A 25,392-nucleotide genomic window follows, 5' to 3' on the forward strand; every position below is an offset into this window, starting at 1 on the left:
CAATACCTCTTACAGTTTTTCCGTTTCTGCTATTTAAATTTTTCTGTTTTCAAGAAAAACTAATTTTTTGTCCATATTTTGGCGAATGAGACCAATTTCCTTTCTGTTATAAATTTTAAGTAAAACCTATTCATAATATTATAGTCATGGTAATTTTATATAATGTTTGAAAGTTTTTTCTAAAATCGGAAAACTTTAACCTTTAAATCGTGAAGGTTAAACTTTTCAATATTTGTAATTTCTAATGGAAAGAAAGCGAAACGTTATATATTTTTGGACCGATCTTCTCTCTTTAGGAGGACCCTTTTTTCGACAAAATCAAAAAAAGTCCTTTCAAAAGGATTAAAATATTTTACGAACATTTTTTCCGTAAAATTTCAGTGGGGGTCACCAAAGATAAAAAAAATGGTAAATAAAGCTCTTTACGCTTAGACCCTAAATCACGTCACCAAAGTGATATTTTTAGGGAAAGCAAAAACAAAATTTCAAAAATTTGTTTTTGTTTTATATACAAACTAGCTTGACCCGGTGCGCTTTGCTACCCCTGTCGCACAGTGGGGGATCTGAAAAAAAAGTGGAAATAAATCTGTAAAAATTAAAAATGATGCCAAATTTTTGTTTGCGATCCGACTTGAAAGATTTTTATATATATGGAATGTACTAGACGAGGTTTACAAAAAACATTGCTTTAGCCATATATTATCTCTTATAGTTTACGAGTTATTCGCATTTGAAAAGTAAAATTTTATTTTTTTTGCCTACCTTGGTCTGCCATTTTGCTAATAACGGATCCAATTCTTTCCCGATTTTCTTGAAGTATCTTTTTTTGAATTAACAAAAAATTATTATTAGAAATCTTAAGATATAAAAAATATCTACTGAGTCAAAAGTTATGTGCATTCAAACTTAAAAAAAATAAAAAAGTAGTTTTTTCGCCATTTTTTTTCGAAAAAAGTACCTACATTAATTTTAAATTATACAGAAAATGAGAAAAAAATAAATAATGTGTTTATATTTTTCTGAAAGATAACATTTCGGGAAATATTATAAAAGCAAAATAATATCAAAATTCGTATTATTGCATGGTCCAGAGCCTTCCGAAGTAGACCTATTTTTTATGTAAATTTCAACTTTAGACAACATATTCTAAAACCGCATAGCTGCTTTCAAAAAATTAAGACCAGTTTTGTATGTCCCAATCTGTTCTTCAATATCATGCAAAGGGATTTCATAGCCCCGAGCTTTTTGAAAAGTTTTTTGGGAATTGTGGGATTCTCAATAACAAATCTAAATCCAAATTTTCACTTTTGCATTCCGACAAAAAATGTCTATATAATTGTAAAATTTAATTAAAAAATATTCATAAACCAAAAAGTTATAGCAGTTTAAAAATTTAAATTTTCAACAAAAAATAAAAAAAAAAAAAAATTTATCTTTTTTTTTGCAAAAACTCTTCTATGAAGTTTTAGTAATATAATCAGAAACAGAGCAATCCATATCTAATATATATATTTTTTTTAAATATATAGCCTATTGACGCTTCCAAGTAAGCGTAATGCTCAAACAAATAAACAAACCAACAAACAAAGGCCGACTTCATAAACGCATTTTGCAAAGCAACACTGCAATGCATAGTATTCATAAACGCAATAGATTTTGTTTTGGCAATGTCGCAAGTTCATTATTGTAGGGAAATGCTTGTCCATGCGTAGCATCTGTCAAATTTGTGAACGGTTTTTATTTATGATTCTTTACAAAACATTTATGCGTTCATGAATGTCACAAAGTATTGCTTTGCCTTGTAATTGCTTTGCATTACTGCGTTTATGAAGTCGGCCAAACTTACAAAGACATTTATATAGATTCTGACTGGAACAAACGCACCAAAATTCAAGCGTTGATTTATTTGCCTTTCATAATTTAAAATTTTTTTGTATAAGCTCACTGTTCTACCGATACTACAATGGTATGTGCTCTGCTGAAATTAGGGAACTTGTTCCCGAAACCCATAGTTTTTTACGCAACACACGCTCTTCGGCAAGGGCACATCAATTCGTTGTCGACTGGACAGTGGATCGCACAACACATTACAGGGAAATTCGTTCTTCAGCCGTACTGTCCGTATGTTGAATAAGCTTCCTCCTGAAGTCTTTCCTGTCAAAATATAGGAAAATTCAAATCAAATGTCCACAAACACTACTCCCTCTATCCTCCCTCCCATAACCTATTTTCCTAGTTCCAATACAATGCTTTGCATTAGTAGAGGTCATCCCTTGAGTGCTGGTCCAAGAAAAAAAGAAAAAAATAAGGTTAAATTAGCCAAATTAATCTCTAATATATTTTAAAATCCAAGAGAGGAAATATTTCATCATCACTATTGAACTGCGTTCAATTTAAAGTAATAACATTTTTTAATTTAGAATTAAGTACGTTATAATTACGATTAACTCATTTATTTTATATATAACAAAAAAACATTATATTCCATTGTAGTTAAAATCTATTTGATGGAACAATTCGATGATACAATTTTTAACTTGAATTTCAAAATATAATATCTTCAAAAATATAAATTTAAATTATCATCGTATTTCCGAATGCAAATTCCTATTTAAACACTTGAATGAAGAGCATCTCCAATAACTGGAAGTACATTTTTGTCCAAGGGGGCTGAGATCTCTACACTAGATTTTTTATTTTCTATAGCAGATGCAAGTTCGTTTTCCTCTGGCGATTGTACGATTTCTTCTACAGACTGTTTGTTATCTTCTGCTGCAGGATGTGCGCTTTCTTCCATTGTGACTGCGATATCTTCAATAGATACCTTATTATCATTTGTAGATAATTGAGGTGATTCAATATCTGGTATTTCATTAATAGCATTATCATTTATGTTCGCTGGTTCAGTTGTTAGAATAACATCAGCTTTAATTTCCATATTAAAATCTGTAATTATATCATTATCTAAACCTTCCCCATCTGCTAAATCGGATTTAACGTTTTCTTCCTTTTCATTATCATATAAAACTTGATCTTCCCCAAAATCAGCAACATCTACCACAGCTACATGTTCATCCATAACCAATTCTTCTAAAACATTTTCTTGTACAGTCTCTACTGTAGAAATGCTAGATGATTCCTGGGCCGTCAAGGGCGCTGTACGAGCTTTTATTACTTCTGATAAAGGTCGTTCATAAGTCTGTTTTATACATTCAGCACCACTGTCGAAACCCGAACAAGACACACAAGAACTCGTTGTAAAATTAAGTGAGCTGCAATATTTACTAATGTCCATGTCAGAGGATAAGTAGTTTCCATCATCTTCCTTTACATGTTTAAAGCAAGTGATTTTAGTTTGCTGTGCCATATCTTGTGCATTCAGATTTGAACTGTGGCAACATTGATTGGAAATGTGAGGTAAAGTTTTATTGGCCAAAATTAAAGATTCCGCTAATTTCTCTTTCCAACTTTTGTGCGGATCTTTTTCGCGATTTTTTACAATATCGTACAGTGTGGTTATTGTGGACTGAACAAGGGAATTGTTAGTGCAAAATTTAATTTGTTCTGGACAATAGATTGGTTCGTGAATATCTGTGAAGTAGAAAGTGCTAAATAAATACCGATATAAATACTAATATTGATTTCCATCATCTGTTTAGGGACTTACAGTTGGGAAATATAAAACTAATTTCTCTTTGAACTTTGGTAAGACATTTGGTAACATGGATGTTTTGTTCCATTTCTATTGAAGTACCACTGCAAATAAATATATTTATAATCAATTTAAAACAATACAAACGTTCATGCCTGAATTAACTAAGCGTATTTATATATACTAGGATTGTCCGGTGGTCAAAATTAGACCACTTTCAAAATTCTTTTTAGCACTTTTATGGAAAGAGTTTTGAAACTATTTTTTATTTTGTGCATATCTAGAGAAAATAACCTCTAGATATTGTGCGATTAATGATTAATATAATAACAATTTTGTGTTTTTTTTATTTGTTTATTTCCCGGAAAAATTTTTAGAACGTATATAAGAAGAACCACATCTGATTCTTTGATAACATTCATAATGATATCGCAACTACTTCTAGAACCCTTTCTAAAGGACAATAATGAAATTCTTAAGAAATTCTATAGAGATATTTAGAACTAGTAAAACATTGGTTCTGGATTTGGACGGATCAATTAATCTATGTAATTACATTTTAGGTACGTTAAAAAAAACACAAATATGGTGTGTATTAAAAAAAATAACATCGATTCTTTTAGAGGTTTCGACATGGCAATTAAAAAACGAATGCAACAAAGGTCAAAAAGATCTAAGAATGGATAAGCCAACGTTTTAAAATACTTTATTTGTAATGTAATGACAATTTCGAATAAAAAACAAGGAAGAACTAGTTCTGGAGCCGTTCTTAAGATGGTGTTGGGAACTATTAGAGATATTGTTAAGAAATTTCATATGATTTGAGGTGAGGTATTTTCGAATTGATTTACGTTTGTTCAGGTTGCTAGCGCTAATGGGGGGCCAGTGCGTAACCCCTCAAAGTTGGTCACCTTGGGTATCAAATTTTAAAAAAAAAATCGCGAAAAATCCATTTATGATCAGAATATAAATAGTCCTTGAGAAGATCTACAAAAATATGCTTACAAGTGTAGGTTATCTCTATTAATTGAAGAGATTTTCAGGTTTATTGATTATTTTTTTTTAATTTTGCACGATCTTTTAATGGTTTTTTAGATATGGCTACGGAGGGTCGAAATTTATTTTTAAAATGTCAGCTATATTGGCGATAAAATTCTAAATAAAATAAAAACAATTTGTTAACAGTTATCTCTTCCCTATAAAAAGTTATACGCATACAAAGTTGGAACTTGTAAAGAGGGCATATTTTTTACGTTTTTTTCCCAAAAAGCCCATCCATATATTTTTGTAGAAAAAAATTTTCTATGGGACTATATAGAATTTTTATATGATTCGGAAAGATAACTTAATGCTAAATCATGTAAAGAAAAAATTAGCTCAGTTATGCGGACACATCACCCCCCAGACCTATCCAAACTTGCCCAATTTAATAACAATTTCGGTTTGAGTAAAAAATTTACCCCGTTTTATGAATTTCGGTATTTGAAAATAAAAAATGTCAAAAAGTCTAATTGTTTCCAAATTTTGTTATGATAATTTAACTGTTAAAATTTTACATTAATCAAAATTTTATATTTTTATTCGTGGAAAATCACCATATTATAATTTTTTTTTAGTTTTTAAGGTAAATGACGTCCCATAATTTTATAAAATTATTTAATTTTACTAAAATATCAATCCTCAAGTTCTAAGGTTTTCAACAATATCAAATACTTAAAAAGTTTTTATTTACTCCTCAGAAGTTCCACAAACCTTGCCCCCTTTGACAAATTTGTACGTTTTTTCATATAATGCATACAAAATGATACAAAGAAACTCAGCTCAAACCATATCTCTAATAGTTCCCAAGATACCGAATTATTTCCAAAAAAAAAGTTTCTAAACCACTGTGCGTGGTATGATAGTGTGGGACTGTTGGACCTAGCAATCTTTTATTTATTGAAAGTACAATGAATACAAATTTACATTTTAAAGCACAAGTTGAAAGTAAGTGCAGAAAATTTGCGTCATGTAACTCCATGGGTCTTTCTTTCAGCAAGACAATGACAAAAAGCACAACGCCAAAATTGTTAAGGAGTAGCTTGTATAAATTGTATAACGTGCCTAAGCTGTTAAATTCACATCCGCAATCACCAGACCTTAACTAGAGCACCTGTGCGAAATTTAAGGACGAACTCCGAACCCTCTTTAAAGGAAGGGGGTAGGGAAATTACTAAAGATATAACTGAACATCTTGTAAACTCCATGAAAAAGCGACTAGAAGTCGTAATTAAGCTGAATGGAGGATCAATAAAATATTAACATTTTATTTTCGGATTTTGGTAATATAAAATAGAGCGTTATCCATCAACTGTATACTAATTTTTGATTGTTGTTTTTAGGTACTTTTTCTCATAAGTTTTCCACTAAATCAATTTTAGTTTTCAAAGTATTTTAAAATAATAAAAGATTAAACTTTAAATTTTTTGATAATTAATTGACTAATCATAGTTTTGGTTCATCAGATATGCTGAGTTAGCAATTAATTTATTAATCAGTATATTGATTAATCAGAATGTTTGATTATTCGAATAATTGCAAATCCCTAATTAGAATTAAATATTTCCATTGAAAAAATATTTGGTGGCTTTTTAAAAACTGTTTTAAATTGTACAGCAGTTGTCGGAGATGTTTTTGGTAACACGAAAAACAATTTGTAGTGTTTAAGAACGAGCTGAAATGTGGGTAGATGAGCGTTAAAAGGTAGTGGTGACCCTAGACCTAAAATAACATAGCGCCTAATGTCAGATAACTTTATTAAAAACCCTCAGATTTCAACCAGAACTCTTCCGAGAGAACTTAAAGAAGAACACGATGTCATTGCCCATTAAACAGTTAGTGAGACCATAATAAAAAACGAATATTCAACCAGAAAATCATATAAAAAACTACTCCTTTCTGCAACAAATGTATAAAACGGTTTTTCTTCGTCTCGACAGAAGTCGCGACGGTCTTCTATTGGGATAACGTTATATTACGCGACGAGACTTAAGTGATGTTGTATTACAACGATGTGCCATCTAGACTCTGACGTAAGGTGTTACTTTATAATTTCGATAATGATTTGGGGCTATATCGGAAGCAATGTTTAACTGAAACATTCATGGTCGCAGAACAATATTTAAACACTCTGAAGAACAATTTGTTAAGAAATGCAGCCAAATTTGGGTTTATCAGGACAATAAACTACGATACAAATTTTATCTAAACTTGAATCGTATATATTGCGGATGTGGCTTCTGTATAATTACGGCAAAGTTATAAACACGACAGCAAAAGGTCTCATCCTCAATCCAACTGAAAATTTGAGTGTGTATCCAAAGAAAACTATCACTAAAAGGCAACAAGTGTTTTCTCCTATTCAAATCATCTTGAAAAAACTTCAAGGGAGCGAAATTAATGTATATAAATCTATATATGTATGTATTTAAATTAAACTTTTAGAAATGTTTTTTTTTTGGAAATAATTCGGTATCTTTGGAACTATTGGTGATATCGTAACAGAATTTCACAATTTGAAAATAATATTAAAAAAAATTACTTACAAATAACACACCATGTCATTGATTAAAACCTCCACCGCACATTCTTTAGCTAAAATAAATGCTTCCGAGTTTCCTTTCGACAATAAAATAACTTGAAACATAAAACAACGATCTTCAGCCAGGTCTTGATAAAATTCAGCGGCCAGTTCGGGAGTAAAGAGAATTTTTCGTTGAGCCTTTATAAAGAATCCTTCTTGTAACAAATGCAATAAAAGAGGCTTTCGTTTCGCCAAATAATCAGGCTTAATTATTAACAATGTATCCTGAAACATGATGTTTGAAGTTTGAAGAAAAGTTTAAAAATAATTGATTTTTTTTTTAATAATTGTTTTTATTTTAATTAAAATGTTTTTCACAGTTTCTTAGTAAACTAGAGAAAAAAAAATAAAATACAAGTATTTGCAGAACTAAAACTATAAGGATTGAAAAGAAGAAAAATAAAAGAAACGCATTTTATGTGATAGAAGATCGATCAACTAACAGTTTTATAAAAATATCATATAGATGAAGATTATAATTTTAATTACATAAATTTCTTATTTTTAAAAACACATTCATTCACCTCTTTCAACTTGTATTATTTATTTTATTTAATTCATGTGATATTTTGATATATTTTTGGTAATATTTATAATTATTTCAAAGGCTTTAGTTTCGTGTTTTAAGTGTTTTTTTTATCAAATAGATGAAAGTGTATAAAAAAAAAAGAAATTAATATTTATCAATACGCATCACAATACAATTATTAAGAGAAATCACCCACCCGCCTTTTCATAGTTCTCCCATTAAAACTCACTTCACTCTTTCTATTACTTCTTCGATGTTTAAAGCATCTCATAACTTTGAAATTAAACTGCAATTTAGAATAAAAGCATTTTTAAAATAATTTCTAAATTAGTTTTAAGACAAATAAATATGTAAATAAATACCTGAAATTCTGGCAAAAGCCAAATTAGATTTTTCATTCTCAAAACATTTGCCTATATCGCTACAAATGTGAGACTCGTCTACAACAATGCGTTCAGACAAATGCATAATACTTTTGCCATAAATGCGTATCATTTCAGAGCACTATAACGGAGAGGCAACATAATTAATTATTAATAAAAAATAATCCATTCAAAGTTTAATAATAAATAACTTACAATTTGATAATATTTAGCTGGTAAATTTTCACAGCCCACATTAATCATATCAATGGCACCAATTTCATCGTGTTCGGTGTGTTTTCTAAAATAAGGCAACAAAGCCATTGAGGCGCCATGGCAAACACCACATTCAATAACTTCATCTGAAAAACCAACAAAAATTTTAAAACATAAAATTGAGAATTCATTATTTCCTTTAACTCACCATTAACCACTTCACTTAAACCGGCAAAGCACAATTGCAATTTCTGACAAATCTCCTTGGGTGGCACACTGCCTACCAATGTTATAATGGCATTGGCATACTGTTCCACAAACTTGTCACAACTTTTAGCCACTGTCTGGGGCATGTGATTGCAAATGTTCTTAATGGTGCGTTTGATTTCCTCTTGTTCGGTTTTATTTTTCAATTCCATTTCCAGTTTGGTCATTACAAATTCACACAAAACACAGGTGGGAGGTTCCTGCAAGGTCATGCCTTCATCCATGCCCACAAAACGATCATTTTTAATCCATACTGCATTTTCGTTTGGCATGGCAATCACATCGTATTTCAAAGCTTCATCAATTTCCACTAAAAATGTTTTATCATCAGTTATGAAAATGTAAATAAATATTGTTCAATTAAAGGGGGAAAGAGTTCAGTAGTAATCAACTGAACAATTCCAAATTGTGCACTAAGTAATAAACAGTTTTCATCACTTTCAAATAATTATACTTACAATCTTCTTGTTCACTAAATAGACACAGGCCTAATTCAGCACAAATTAATTTTGGTTCCATTTCTTTCAGAAGTAATTCGGCAATTTTATCACCGTATTTGTCAACATATTGATGACATTTAGGCTGTAAATTCTTGCGTAATTTTTGACATGATTGTTCTAAAGCTTTCTTAATATCTTCCTGCAAAAATCGTAAAAAGAATTATATAATAATTAAATTTGTATATTTAGGTACTTTAGAAATGCTTGAATAATGTTCAAATAATTTGCTGCTAATAAAGTATACAATGACCAATGACGAATGTGGATAATCAGTCTATAAATCAATTTACTGCATTTACTGGATTTCCATATTAGGATAAATCTTGGCACGGAATTATACAATGATATCCAAATATATAAGATTAACGCCCGTAATAGAGCATAATTTAAGATTATTGTTTGACCGATTAGTTCATCCAAATTTTTGGCCAAAAAATACAATTGTTCGTCAATTTATTTATCGTAAAGATAACAATGTTACTCTTCCAAGGGCTGCTGTTTACAATCCAAAAAACTAATTGAATTGAGTAAACCACTAAATGTTAAATGTAGACTTGACCAATCCAATAATCTTACATTAATCTCTATCGGTTATCAGAATGTTTGTGGCATGAATACAAAATTTAATTCATTTTATCTTCAAAGCATTGACATTGATTATAACACAATCAAATCAGGATCCATTATTCCGAAACAATGGCAGTACCAAATTTATAGACGCGATAGAGTTGGAAAGGAAGGTGGCGGAGTTTTTATTGCAGTCTCAACTCTTTTTTGTTCAGAAGAAATAATTCTTAATGATGTCCAAGATATCGAATTCATCGCTACATGTGTCAAAACTAAATTTAGGAACGTATTTAGCACATGTTCTTATATTCCTCCTGCGTCAAGTATCCACATATATGAACTACACGCTACAGCGAAAAAGCTCGTAATAGAACTATTCAAACCTGATAACATAATTATTGTTCTAGGAGACTTTAATATGCCGAATATAATAAAACATAAAACAAATGAATTCGTGTGTGGTTTTGGGGAGTGGGATCTTTGACCAATTATGGAAAGATCTTCATAAATTAAGTCGCGTGATTTCTCTCTAATGAAACTAAGTTTTGTTAAATTGTATGTGGATAACAACATTTTTAAGATTCATAAATACTTTAAACAAATTAGTTTATTATTAGTAATTTCTATGTATTTGAGGCTTATTTTGGTTGAATTTCGTCTCAATTTGCATTCAACTTCATTTCTCCTTGGAACAAGGCCTTAGAACCCTTGGGACTCACACCGATAAGGAAGTGAGTATGATTTGTGCATACATACAACCGTTCTGTGTAACATTTTGGTTCGACATTGAAATTTATGTAGGTTAATGTGTTTTTCGGAAGTGATCCTAATATGTGTCGCTATGATCAATCACGGGCCGATCTTCATACAATTCGGTACGGGGATTTTTATATGAGGATTATTGAAAGTGAATTATATGTAACGGAATTGATAACGTTATTTATAAGAGATTTATGCGTATTTAAGTGATTTTCGGAAGTAGACTTTAGATATAATGTACCATATTCTTATATTCGGAGGAAAAAATTAGGTGTTTTGGAGATTCTTACTATTTTCAACTAGTTTATTTTCCTTTATATTAGGAATAATGAGTACAAAATTGCACGGGATTACATATATTCTATATATTTAAAGCAAATGCAAAACATTGTTGAAAAATATCAACTTTGGCATTTTCTCTTGTCTCACATCTTAATTCTATTTAACCGATTTTGCCCATTTTCAATACCAAACAAACTTTTCTGATCAACAAAGATAAATATATCATTCCCCTGCATGTCTTCAACAGACAGACCCTGCTAGATCGTCTTAGCTATTTTAAACTCCAATTTAATAAAATCAATTAAAAACTAAAACATTATTACTCACTTTGGTTGTATGTTTGTTCAAACGTTTCTCAGCCAACTTAACGATTTCTACGCATAAAAGACAATTTGGTGAACTGACCTCACTATGTTGTTCTTGGAATATAATTTCAACGGGCATTTCTTCGCTATCATTGATTTCGTTGAAAGCTAAATATAAATACAAATTAATTAAACAGTGTGTCGAATAGTAGAAATTTATAACCGGCCAATAAGGCCATAACCAAGAATATAAAGCAATCGTTAACATACCTATATCATCGACTTCCTCACTCTCATTTTCCAAACTAATGCCCATATCATCTAAATAGTTTTTAGCCTTGGGGCAGAGTTTCAAAGCAACACAAATCTCTTGGGGTTTGAAATCGGTAATCAACATATCGACCAATTCGGATGAATAGGTTTGGACAAAGTCCACACATTCGTTTTGTAATTTTTGTGGCAAATGGTTGCATAACTTGTTTAAAACATTTGCAATGTTTTTCTGGAAATTAAAAAAAGAAATATTGAAAGTCTTTTTTATTTTAATTATTGTAACAATTTGAGACTTACCTTTGATTTGTCATTTTTGATTTTCTCCTGAGCCTGTTCTACAGCAAACAAACATAAGGGACAGGTGGGTTTATCTTGTTCGTCGGAAGGTTGGGGTTCGAAGACTTCCATATCGTCATGATTTTCATGGTTAGGAGGACACATTTGCATTTTGGGGCAAACTTCACGAGGATCCAAACCCTGAATCAAAAGAGCTATGACAGCATCACCGTACATATCAATGAAATTGTGACATTGACCCTTAATGCTGTTGGGGAATTTGTTGCAAATGCCATTGACAGCGTGTTTGATTTCATCTTCAGTTGATGGGGTGGCCAATGATTCTTGTATAAAATGCAACAAATATTCACAAATGGTGCAAAGTTCGCCGCCTTCTACGAGTAGACCGGGATTAGCAGCTCCCATGAGATGATCAATGGGCAAAGTCATGGCTTTGAGATCTTCTTGAGTGAATTTAGGTTCATTAGCACCCAACTTCTTGCGGATGGTTACTTTAATTTCAGCTGGTGGCAATGCAGGCAATAATGGCATCATTTCTCCTTGGAACAAGGCATCAGAACCCTTGGGACACACACCGATAAGGAAGCAAGCGCCATTGGCATCCAAATTATTTACCAAACTTTGATAAATCAAATCATAATATTGATCGACAATGCTTAAACATTCTGTACGGAAACCCTTGGTTTGATTGCACAAACCCTCCATCACTTGTTTGAATTCACTTTCGGTGGTATTGGCCACCAATACATCACGCAAATGACGCACCAATTGCTGGCACAACTCGCAAGGAATATCATCGTTACCTGCTGCCATTAAATCAATAGGTTCCTCCTCTTTGGGATCTTCGGGATGTTGATGATATCTAGCAGCACATACACCAGAAATATGACAAACACCAGCTGGTTGTAGATTCTCTTGAATATGATCGTAGATATCATTGAAATATGTGAGGGCGATATTGGCACAGGCATCCGAAAAGGAAGACATTTCACCGCAGATATGAAGAATTTTGTCTAGAACATCATCACGATTGGTTGACTGGAATTTAGTGGTCATCAAGGTGGCCATGTTGTAACAATTGCCACAGCTTAAGAGAGGTTTTTTGGGAGCATCAACAGCCACTTCTTTTGTATGTGTGGGCACAATAATTTCAGCACTAACATCGTCTTCTTCTTTAAGTGTGCCATCCAAGGCGGAAGTATAGTATTTCGTAAGTAATCTGTCGATTTCAGCATTGTTACAAAGACCCGCAACAGAACAAACTTGCTAAAAAGATTTAAATGAAAAAAGTCAAAGATTTTTGTAAATAATTAGCGAAACGTAGAAGATAATAACATTTTACTTGAATATTATGTTTATTTATTCCAACTTACATCTGGATTCATTTGTGATGACAAAGCCTCCACCAATTCGGGTATAAAATTATCAGCCAATTTGCAGCATTCTTTTTTCACAACCTTAAGGGGTATTAGATTGCAAGAGCCCTCAAATACTTCCTTCAACTCTTCCATGGTCTCATTGCTGCGCAATTGATCGCGTGCCTGGGTGACCATATCTTTGCAAATTTGGCAAATGGAATCATTGTCAACGGGTACTTGATGATTTTCCCAAACGGTTTGTATACAATGGCGTACAGCATTACAACCTTTAGCATTGCTGCAAACAAATTGAAAGTAAATAATTTAATTATAATGTACAAATGTTTGCAATTAAAAATAAATATACATAGCAGCAAAACTTTATTACAAAGAAAGTAAACAAATAATTTAAATGGACGATAAGAATAATAAAAAAAATAATCGTTTTGATGATTAGATAAAAACTTAAAACTTAAAAGAAACTAAAATAACAAAGAAAGTCTATTGTTTCTTTAACAAAACAACATTTGTTTTGATAAATTAATAAGGATTTGTTACAAAACAATAATTAATTTAACAAACCTAACTCTGTTGTAGAAAACCTAATTCATGAGAATGCATTGCAGTGTATTTTGTTATTGTATCATCCGTATGTGTGAAAAGATAGGAGTTTTGTTTAATTTTTTTGATTAACACTTTTCTCTCCTTCCATTCTATATAATAGTACCTAACTCTAAACATGTGTTAATGAAAAAGTACCTAAGTCTAAATATGTGTTAGTAACAAAAATGTACATATATCGCTCATTTGCTGCAACAACGCCATAACTCAAATCAAAATGAACTGAGTAATACAAAATATGCGCCGTTCTTTAGTCTTTCATATAGTTTTATCAGTTTTAAAAAAAGTCAATTATTTTTGGTATGAGAGCGTTGTAAACGTCAAAATTAAAATTCATGTTTTCTCGTATATTTGATAAGTAAAAATTTGGGTTAAATACAGATTAGAAAGATATTAATATCTCCTAATGAAATCAGGTTTTATTTCTGAAATCGCATTATTTGTTGAAAATTTATTTAAGAAATAGTAAAATGTCATGAAACATTCAAAGCCGTTTTTCTCGATTCAACTTTTTTTGAATTATGTGACGTTGTTGCAGCAAATGAGCCTTTTTAATTTTCACCAGACCTACAGACAAAAAAGACCTACATTTCAAAAGGCTGTTGTCAAAAACCTAACTCTTGCAACAACAAAATACATTTTGGTCAATGAATGTATTTTGTTGTTGTATTAGACATCTGATTTTTTGTATTTTTATTTGCCAATACGGAGTTTTTGTATAATTCTCTATGCATGTTTATTTAATCACAGAATATTCGTCATTCGAATGCTTTTAATAATAATTGAAAAAAATATATATAAAAATATAGGAAGGGTTTTTTTTCGCTGAATGTTCAGGAAAAAACAAGTTTAATCAATGATTACGCCCAATGGAATTCAATTTATTTAGGCAATTAGGTTCTCAAGTAAATTTCCAATGTTCGCTTTTAGACGAATGAAATTTAACATTTTTGCCAACCAAATTATTGAAAATGCTGAATGGGAATTGCCAATATTGACTATATACAGTGGTTGACAAAACAATGGAAACTTTTCCAAATATTTCATTATTTTATTTGTATACGTTTATTAACTTAATTTAACAAAAAAATGAGAAAACAAATTTAAAAGATTTTTTTATTACGGCATTGACAAAACAATGGAAACTTAGGTATTATTTTAACAAATATGGTCTAAACTTTGCAATAACTCAATATTTTGTTGGGTATCCCTCATTTTTTATAACTGCTACACATCGACGATGCATTGAACCAATTAAAGAGTCAATGGTCTCCTTTGAAATATTTTGCCATTCCCTTATAACCGCATCCGATAAATCTTCCTACCTGGTGTAATTTTGGGTCCTTATTTTACGATCTACAATTTCTCATAGATTTTCTATGGGATTGAGATCTGGCGATTGTTCGATGTTCTGCCTCTTAAATTGTATTTGGATTCGTCGGAAAAGAGGACAGTATTCCATTTCTGTATCGACCAGTTTAAATGATCCCTGGCAAATTGTAGACGAGCAGAACTGTTCTTTTTAGAAATGAGTGGTTTTTTTCGCAGGACGATAGCAACCAAGACCAGCCTCATTTGCCCTGCGACAAACTATTCGGGTACTTATTTCTAATTTTAGGCTATTAACAACTTATCGAGGAGTTATTTTTGGGAAATTCTTGAACTCTCTCGCTGTTAAATTATCTTGTCTAGGAGTAGTCTTATGAGGTCTTCCACCTAAATGTTGAGTTTTTACAGAACCGGTCTCACGAAATTTCTTTATAATTTTTGAAACTGCTTATTTATTTATGGAATATTTGTCAAAGGTTCTTTTTTGTTTTAAACCAGCTTTAAAATCGTTAATTATTATATTTATTAAGTCTTCACAAATCTTAACTTTAGCCATTTTAGTTAACTTTAAAAAAAACGCAATTATGCGAAAAACTTAGAAAAAGAAATTGTGAAAAATTACCAGAATTTAAAAATAAAATAACTGTAAACAGGATGCTTTTTACATCGTTCTTTTAAATATTATTTTCCTTTTACACTTCTTTCTTGCAGAAGTTTAAAAGTTTCCATTGTTTTGTCAGTAGCGAAATAGTGAATATTTTTAATTTTGTTCCCTTTTTTCAGAATATAATTAATTATGTTGTTTGTTTTTCAGTTAATTTATATAAATAAAACTATATAAGTAAAATACTAAAAAAAAAACATTTTTATTTTCAAAAAATATTTTAAATTTTGGGCTACATATGGAATATTTGGAAAAGTTTACATTGTTTTGTCAACCACTGTATAAACACTCGTCATATTTAGTTACAATATTAGTTATCTGCTAATGGGATTGATTCAAATCTTGAATTCCACAAAGAACCTTTTCAGTATTCTGAAGCGCAGGGTCAGCAATTTTTTTATTTGTTAATTAAATGTAACTTATAAGGCTGTTAAGTTAAACCTTAAACAAATTTAGGTGGACTTTAACTAATGGATTACGAACATTGTTAGCAATGAATGCTATATTTTCAAATCACATGTACATTCCTCAAAATTTTTCATATAAAAAAATTTTAAATACTTTAAATTTTATAAAATAAAGCAACTGCGTACATAACTTTTTTGTGAATTTTAACTTTGCAAAAGATAAAGTGAAATTAAAGTAATTAAAATGGTGATTAAACATATTGTTATTAATAAAGCATATAAATAAAACAACTGCTGTGCTGAATTATTTATTTTATTTTTGAGCTGTTTGTGCTTTGACAGTTCTTACTTAGGTTTTTTAACGCCAATGATGCTCAGTTAAACCTAGATTATATACTTAATAAACAATAAGTGAAAAACACAAATTTTAATTTAAGCTACATAGGTTTAAACAGAGAATTTAGATTATCTTTATTTCAAAAACTAGCTCTTAATATGTTTCTTGCAGCCAACCCAGACACATTTTCTTCAATGGGCAGTACGTACAGGACGATATTCCAGTCCGCCTGTGTTACCAAATTAGGCGCACCTCAGCGCCTCTTTAACACTGATTTTCTTTAAAAAATATAATTTCTTATTGTTATACTTATATTTTTATAGGATTTATTGTTAGATGGGATAGTTGAAATAATAAAGACATATTTCTTTTAAAATTCTTAGAAATTTTAAAGATAATAGCATAGTATTACAATTACAAAAAATACACTATATTCTTAAAAAGAAACAAATGAAAACAAATCAAAGTACAAATGTTATGATAAATAAAATAGTGATATTATGTTCTTTGTTTAATAAAAAATACTATACCCTCAGCTCAAATGACCCGCATTTGAAATGCATAGTACAACAGACCAGACACCAACCAACCACACTTCATATACAAAATATTTCCTTAGAATTTGGTCATGTACATATTTATTTATTATTTTTATAAATATGAATGAAAATGATAATTTATTTTAAAAATAAAAAAAAATACAATTAAAATAATATCAAAAAACAATCAGCATATTTCGTTACAAACCAAATAATCAGCAAAAATTATTATTACTTTAAACTTGAAAACTCAACCGAAAATATATGTATATGTATGTTTTTTAAAGACTTAACAAACAATAATAATATTAATAAGTCATCAATATTTTAAATATAGTTTCATGTCATAATTAAGTGCATTCTTCATTACATTAATTGTGTTGTAATTAAAACCTCTATGGACTTTGATTTGTGCAGAAAAATTTGCATTTGTAATCATTATTGTGGTTTTTTATATTTACAAAAAAAACAACAAAAAAACGGCAAGAAAAGTCTTTATGTTAAAAATACCGCTTAATGATAATTTAGAAATATGTCGGAGAAACATGTTGTTGTTTGATGCTAATATATTTTATTGATAAATTTAAGTGGTTTTATGCATGACATATGTATATTGTTATCAGTTTTGTATAAAATTCTTTGTAAATAATACTTTTATCTAAGACATGCAATGCTCACGCATTTCTTATTTCTTGGAGTATTGGCATGTTTTGTTAAACAAATTATATAGTTTTGTGTATTTAAATTAAAAATGTTATCAGTAAACATAATTCGTCTGCGAATGTTTTTTAAATAATTTGATCTGAACATATGTATTTCGAATCAGAATTTTCAAATAAATTATTTTATAATGTAAGAAATTATTTAAATCTCATTCGTAAATAAGTTGTGAACTTGATAAGCACATTTCTCTTCTCCGACAAAAAATGACCACTACCGGCAAAAATTGTAATCAACTACAAACAACAGTATAATTGAAAAATTATGACTTTTTCAGAAATTATTTGTAACTAATGTATTGAGAAAAAAAAAACAAAATAAAACTTCAATAGGAAATTTTATTGATAACTCATGTACTTTTTCTTTGGCCAGTGTCAAATTGTTGTTGCAATTTCATTTCGCATACGTTACATGAATTGTTAGATTAATAATATCCATGTTCATATAAATTTTTTATACAAGACTTCTTAAGTTTTCGATTTTTCTTTCAACAAACTATGCCAACTATAAAAAATACTCGAAAATATGCAAAAAAAAGTTGAGTTTAGAAGGAACATAGTTTATTTGTATGTACAATATTTCGGAAATTGTTTTTGGTCTCTTGAAAATCTATTATTTTGATTCGGCATTCATTAATAATGAGTCCTTTACGGTTCAGTTATATTGTAAGATAAATGAAATGAAAAGCAAATAGTTATTAAAAATATTGTGACTTTATATTAACATTGTAAACAAGAGTAGGGGAATGTATGATGATTTGATGATCATACATTATGGCGATGACGTTTTCATAGAGTTGGATTTTAATCATCAATAATCAACAAGCTCTTCTTTTATTATTTTTAATTTACCCAAAAAAATCAAATTATAAATATCGGGAACATTTTGAATTGATATTTATCGCCACAAAATAATTTAAAAACTTTTAAATAATATGTTTAAAAACTATGCTGATCTCTCAAGTAAGTTTGCATTACCTGGTTGTTTTTGTTGTTGTATCAGCAGTGTTTGCTGAGTTAACAGCCCTAGGTCAAGTGAACTCGGGTCATTGCGGTGCGTAGAACCGGCTGTCGTGGAAATGGCATTACCCAGTTCAAACTATTTGTTAAAATTTAATTCCTAATTTTCATGAATTCGATAATATCTGGTATACACATTTCCATGTTTTATATAAGGTTAACGTTTATATTTTCACGTTGTTCCTTAAAATTTTTTAAGCCCAAGTATTATTTGATTTTTTATTTATCGATTTACCTTATAAAAAGGTCCGATGCCTTGACGAACAATTTTGTTTCCTCCCTACTTAATTCCAATTTTTTAATACAAAGGAAAAAAGGTATTTTATTGATTTCTCATAAGACTTTAAACAATTATGCTTATTATTCGTAATTAAGCCGGTTTAAAGCGAGCCCAATTGTACTTATTATTGTCTATATTCCTAACCTTCATTTTTAATTTTATTCATTCCCACTGTTCAAATAATTCCAAAAAATGTAAATAGTATGTATAAAAAATATTTAATTTAAAATCTGTTTAAAATTAGATTTCAAAATCAAAGGTCATGTAAATATACTTTTAAACTAATGTACACGTTTCGTATTAAACAATTGTTTATAAATATTTTAAAGCCACAAACATGCAGTTTCTAAGTCAATGCTTCGCTGCTATCACACAATAATTCTTAATAATAAAGCCTGGTGTGGGTTACACCCTTTGCTACATTCAGCCGGTCTTTTTAAACACAAAACAATTCCAATTCGTAGTTTTTCTTTGTGACTAAAATCTCAAAGCAGAACTAATGAAAAACCAAACACAAAAAAATACAGACGATAAAAACAAACAAAATTATAAAATGCAACAACACCCTAAAAATTGCATTCATTTACTTTAAGAAAATTATCACAAAATGAAAAATACAAATAAAACAAAACAAAACACTGCCACCTACCTCCCTCTTCACCCTATAGTTTAATTTGAACTTTATTAGTCATGAGTATGAATAAGTTGATACTAGCAATAATAATAAAAAAGCAAAGCATTTAACAACATAATAACAACAAATTTAATTGAATTAAATAAACTACAAAAACAAAGAACAAACAGACAGACAAACTAACTAACTCCCTGCCCACCATGGCATGGTCCAATTTGTATTAGTTATTTCTTATTATTTAAATAATATTTACATCAAAATAAATGATGGCGGCTAAAGAATTATTACTTTTTTAAATAAACAACAAAATATTTATAAATATATAATAGTGGAGGTTATCAGAAAAGCTATTAATCCCAATTGTGCTAATTTTGTTCCTATTGTTTTGTTAGTAAAAATAATCGAATAAAAGAATCGCAACAACATTAACTGTTCGATTACTTGCTAAAACGTATAATGTCTTGCTTCTTTATCGTTTTTGCAAACAACTTATGAAAATATTATTAAATGTAAATTATTTTAGTTTTTAAAAGCTGTGTCGGCAATATATTTATATGCCTGCCTACTTTATACAAGAATCAATTGCAAGGGATCTTATGTAAATTATTTTAATCATGTATATCGTGTTTACGGTTCCATCCAATTTAAAATACTGCCCTTACTTCAATTTTATGTAACTCACACGTTTTCAAATAACAAAATCTTCTCAAGGGACTCTTTTTAACAAACTTATAATAAATAGGACTAGTTTTTGAAGCAAAAGTATTTTTTCGCTGAACCGTGCATATAAATAATAATTTCTTTCACAAACAGACAACTAATATTGGTAGCAAGCAGATCACAGAACATATATATATATGTATATATAAATCATATATAGGGTTAAAGAGAATACTTTTAACTTTATCTGGACGATGTATTGACGTAAATATAGTACTTTAACAAATATTTTATAACACATGTCATGTAGTGTACCGTTTTCAAAGACTACAATCCAACCAATTTAGAAAGAAAAATTCAGTTCATTATCGATAATAATTTAGCTATGATCATTTTTATCTGATCAAATATAGAAAATTAACTTTTTTCCAAATTTAAATTAAATATTTATGTTTACATATTTTGGCTATCTTAGTTTTGATATGTTTACTAACTAATGGCAAAATTTATGTTTTTGCCAATGAAAATCAATTCTGTCCGGCGACGTGTATAATTTTTAGAATATTTTTTTTCTGCATTACATGAGAGGCATATTTGCCATATATTCACTTATCAAAATATTCTCCATCGATTTCGAAGTTATCACAAATGATTCTTTATACATAATTTGTCTTCATATAAACAATTTACATAGGAGCATTTTGCAAACCAGGTGATAAATACGAGGTTTTAAAAACATCGGCATATGATATACAGTATTGGCCATAACTAAAGAACCCCCTCAATGAATTTTTTTCATATGGTATTTTTTTGTATAAAATCAAAGTTTTAAATATCTATTATGTATTATTATTATCATTTGTTAATATGTTTAGTATTGATAAACAAATACTTTCAAAGTTAACCTTTCTATAAGAGGTAACTTAAAATTAAAAAATATTTTAAGGTAGAAAATGAAACGGACAAAACTAAATCACCCCTTCAAGGATATACTATAAAAAAAATTTTAGTTAATTTTTTGTTGCAAATCCTTTGTTTTGGATGGCACAAGAATATCTCTTGGCATAGAAGATAATATGTTTTTATGGCGTTTTCCGATCTTCCTTCCCAGGCTATTTTAACGGCATGAAATAAATCGTGAAAATTCCCGATCCTTATTTCAACAATTTTCACGATTTATTTTCATATTAACAATGTACCACATGTTCTCAATAGGATTGAGATCGGGAGATTGGCCAGGCCAATGAAGAACTTGAATCTTATTGCTGTGTAGCCAAGTCTTACAAACTTTGGAGGGGTGCTTAGGATCGTTATCCTGTTGGATGCTCCCTATAATTGGCATCTCTTCACTGGCATAAGGCAACATTACAGCTTTCAATACATCACGGTACATGAACCGATCCATAATCCCATAAATTTTATGATTTGGCCATAATCCTTGACCAGAAAAGCAACCCCAGACCTCCTTTTGGTCTGCATACACGCCTTATTCCAGCGGAACATATTATGTTGTATTTGAATTCGGCAGAGAACAGTACTGTCTTTAATTTTTGGACACTCCAGTCGATGTGGGCTTTGGCAAATTTCAGTCTAGCTTTCTTGTTCTTAGCTGATAGAAATGTTTTTTGCTGGTCGTCAGCTGAATAATCGGGCTTTTACTACTCTTCTACGGATTGTTCTTTAGCTAACGCATAATCTTAAACTTGTTCGTACTTGAATAGCTGATGCTGTAGGATATTTTTGTATTGCTCTTTTGATCAAGGAATCATAATATCGTGTTTTTTTGCGAACGACCTTCAGAATGCACCGGAGATTTTCGACCAGTCTTAAAAAATTTTGAAACGAGCCTGGAAATAACTGATCTGTTAATTGAATATTTTTTACTAAATTCATGTAGTGATAAGCCCGTCTTCCAGTCTTCAATAACTTTAATTTTAAATTTACTGGAGTACTTGTTCCTTGTCATTGTTTTTTCACAATAAACTGTATAAAACTTAAATTTTGCACGCTACGTCTTCCTATATTTTTATCTTTTGGAATTTTTATAAATATTTTTTTGAAAAAACTAGGTAACTCCATTTTTTCGTAAAAAAACGGGTAAATTAACGTGCTGAGTCAAATAGTTAGTTTTTTGCTCAAATGATTTTTGAAATTGCTTAATTAAAATAAATTGAGCAAATTTTTTTTTTTTTAAACTGATATTGATATTGATTTTCGATTTTAATGCCCAAAAACGAGTTCAATGAAACCAGAAATGTTTAACATTATTTAAAATTATGTTTTGTTTAATGTGCATGCATAATAACATAAATTCATATTAAATAATTAGTGAAATATGTTTAAAACGTAAAGTGTGTGTTTTCTCGTGTTTTCAAAAAATTTAGTTACCTAGTTTTTCCAAACCACCACAGAATTAAACATTTTTCAAAAATTCAATAGCAAGATTCTCAAGAACATGCCTGACTGATTGTTGTATAATTCATCCGATAAATTCGTTAAAAATAAAAACATTGCAAATATAGTAAAATATAAAATTGAGAGAAAAAAAAAACTTTATGTAGCATATTTTCGACTATGTAGGGCAACATTTAAAATTTTTTTTTTCGAAAATAACACAAAGGGTCATTAATGTCAGAAAAGAAAACGCAATATTTCATATATAGGGAAATCACACGACCTAATTTCATGACGATCCGACCATATTGGTCATAGTTCCCATATAAGGTTCACTTCTGAAAATCGCTTACGAAAACCATTTAAGGAAATTTTAAAATAATAATTTGCTAATATACTAAATTTAGGGTATTTTAACGTCTACTTGTATTTATTAAAAAAAAAAATGAACAGCGATATGAACTGATGACGGATGGATTATCAACAATTCGTACTATTGTTGTTGTTTTAGCTGTTTTATATTTTACAAAAGTATATTCATAGATAAAAGTATGTACAAACAAAGAAAAATTAAGATGTTTTTAACAACTCTAAAAATAAAGGTTTTTAGCAAATTTAACAAAAGACTAACGCTAATGCATTAAACACATTCAAGACAGCAGGCTACACGACTACACGAACACAAATTCTGCTGGTTACAGTTGTAGTCGTGTGGCAGCTACTGAATTATTTTAAAGACGACAGCTACAAAGTAAACAGCTGATTTATAATTCAGTGGTGCCACTTTAATAAAAAATAATCGTACAAAATTCCAAAGTAATTAAGATTGAAACAATTATTTTGAGTAAAAATATATATATGGTTATAATTAATTATGTACCTGTTATTAATTTATTTCAATATGGTTATCAGAAACTTCTCTTAATTAAGTAAAAAAATATATTTTTTTAAGCACTAATTTGATTTACATTTGTTTATTATATTAGCAACACTATTTCTGTTTTGTAGCTGACAAAAATAGAAATTAGCCTAATTCGGCTACATCGGCATGAGTAGTCGTGTGGCCGTGTAGCTGTGCTGTCGTTAAAATAATCGTCTCCATATAAACGTGTGCATTTTATTTTTGACAGATTGAAGTTGGTAGCCTGCTGTCTTGAATGTGTTTAATGCATAAAGCGAAATATTTTCATAATTGCATTAATTTTATCAACAAGTGTTTGCTGGCAAGTATTTTTTTGTTTTTTGTTCTTAATGCAACGAAAATTTTCTGGAAATTTGTTAAAGCTTTTTTAGCCACACACATAATAAAATACAAGAAAATGCTGGGACACACAAAAATGCAGGCAATGACCACACGAGTCGGTCGGGGCACTACACTACTACAAATGACAATGCATTTTTGTCCGTTTGCTGTAGTTAGATGTAGGCTATAAAATATACTACATACTAACAAAATATTGTAAAATAAATTTAACAAACTATTTTTAAAGAAAATAAATAAAAACTGCACATAGCAAGTGAGTGTAAGTTAGTAACGAGTGTTTGTTGATTGAGATTACAAATTTCTTATGACTGCAATTACCAAAGAATATAGATAGGGAAAGGAAGTTTATAAACTTACGTTATATTACTGCACCAATATGAGGGTCCCCAGGTGCATTTTTCAGCTCCCAACAAACGATTTTGGTTTAGAGGTGACGAATCAACCAAACCTATAATAAATAATACAGAAAACAAGTAACAAAAGAAATATTATTTGCTGTTTTCATTAAATTTTCATGTTTCTGTATTTTTTCGCTAAAACGCAAATTGTTTTTCTTTATTTTGTTAACACACATATAATAATAAAATAGCAACAAAAAACACACACACAAATATTTTTTTCTTTCCTATATTTATAATTATTGTTGTTGCTATCTATTATTTTCTTTATTCTTCTTATCGGTTCGTTGTAAATTTTTCTTCCATTACTTACCAAAAACTGCAAATGCAGCTACGATGGCACAAAGGCCAATATCAAATCGTTTCATTTTGTTAATAAATCTTTCAATTCCTGTTTTTAATTGTCCTTAATTAACAAACACTTGAAAACAATAGTTAAAATTTTATTTGTTAAATCACTTTTTAATTATTTTTTAATTATCCAAAACTTCCAAGAAGTCAGTCGTTCACGAATGCAGCAGAATGAATAATCGCAATTGCGGAATAAAAAAACAAACACAGTTACAAGGCGAATTAATACAAGGTGGTGTTAGTTCTACAAAAACAACGATTGGTCTTAACAAATGTCAAAAAACCAAAATGAAAAATTTAACAAATAAGTATTTAAACTTAATATAGTGTAGATAATTGAATATTGAGGGCTTTACTTATTTATGTAAACAATAAATATTTTGTTAATAAGCTTAGAATATGTAGATATTTAAATATAAAAACAAGATTTGACAATTGTTAGAACCAAAAAGCGAAAAAAAAAATTAACAGCTGTTTGACTGACTCCACCTTGTATAAATTCGCCTTGCACAGTTAGTTAAAAAATCCCATTCAGGGTTGCATGTGCTAGTAGTATAAAAGAAAAAATATTACTAAAAACGCTAAAAAAAATCGCAACAATAAACAAACAAAATTTGACAAAAATAAAAAAAATATTTTTGAAATCAACAAAAAAAAAATAACATAAAAAAAACCCCCGACCGGCGTTTTTTTGTTTTGGTTGTTTTTTTTGTTTGTGGTTTTTTTGTTGATAAAAAAAAACGAGATTAAAAAAAATTGTTTTTTTTTTAATTTTGTTAAAAACAA

General features: G+C 29.5%; 2 protein-coding genes across 2 annotated transcripts; both read right to left on the reverse strand.

Annotated features, from left to right (window-relative positions):
• Nucleotides 1–2,457: 2,457 nt before the first annotated feature.
• Nucleotides 2,458–7,543, reverse strand: LOC135963298 (uncharacterized). Its single transcript, XM_065515089.1, has 3 exons — nt 7,237–7,543; nt 3,668–3,756; nt 2,458–3,591 (listed from the first exon to the last, which is right to left on the reverse strand). The coding sequence occupies exons 1-3, from the start codon at nt 7,506–7,508 to the stop codon at nt 2,612–2,614; spliced, it is 1,341 nt and encodes a 446-aa protein (XP_065371161.1). The 5' UTR covers nt 7,509–7,543; the 3' UTR covers nt 2,458–2,611.
• Nucleotides 7,544–7,546: 3 nt separating this feature from the next.
• On the reverse strand, nt 7,547–24,771 carry Sap-r (Saposin-related). Its single transcript, XM_065515088.1, has 11 exons — nt 24,569–24,771; nt 24,215–24,305; nt 13,005–13,287; nt 11,632–12,897; nt 11,332–11,563; nt 11,084–11,229; nt 9,107–9,287; nt 8,590–8,958; nt 8,382–8,527; nt 8,166–8,307; nt 7,547–8,089 (listed from the first exon to the last, which is right to left on the reverse strand). Exons 1-11 carry the CDS (start codon nt 24,621–24,623, stop codon nt 8,085–8,087), a joined length of 2,916 nt encoding a protein of 971 aa, XP_065371160.1. The 5' UTR covers nt 24,624–24,771; the 3' UTR covers nt 7,547–8,084.
• Between the last annotated feature and the right edge of the window lie 621 nt (nt 24,772–25,392).

Source organism: Calliphora vicina, chromosome 1 (genome assembly GCF_958450345.1).
Source record: "Calliphora vicina chromosome 1, idCalVici1.1, whole genome shotgun sequence".
Lineage (NCBI taxonomy): Eukaryota > Metazoa > Arthropoda > Insecta > Diptera > Calliphoridae > Calliphora > Calliphora vicina.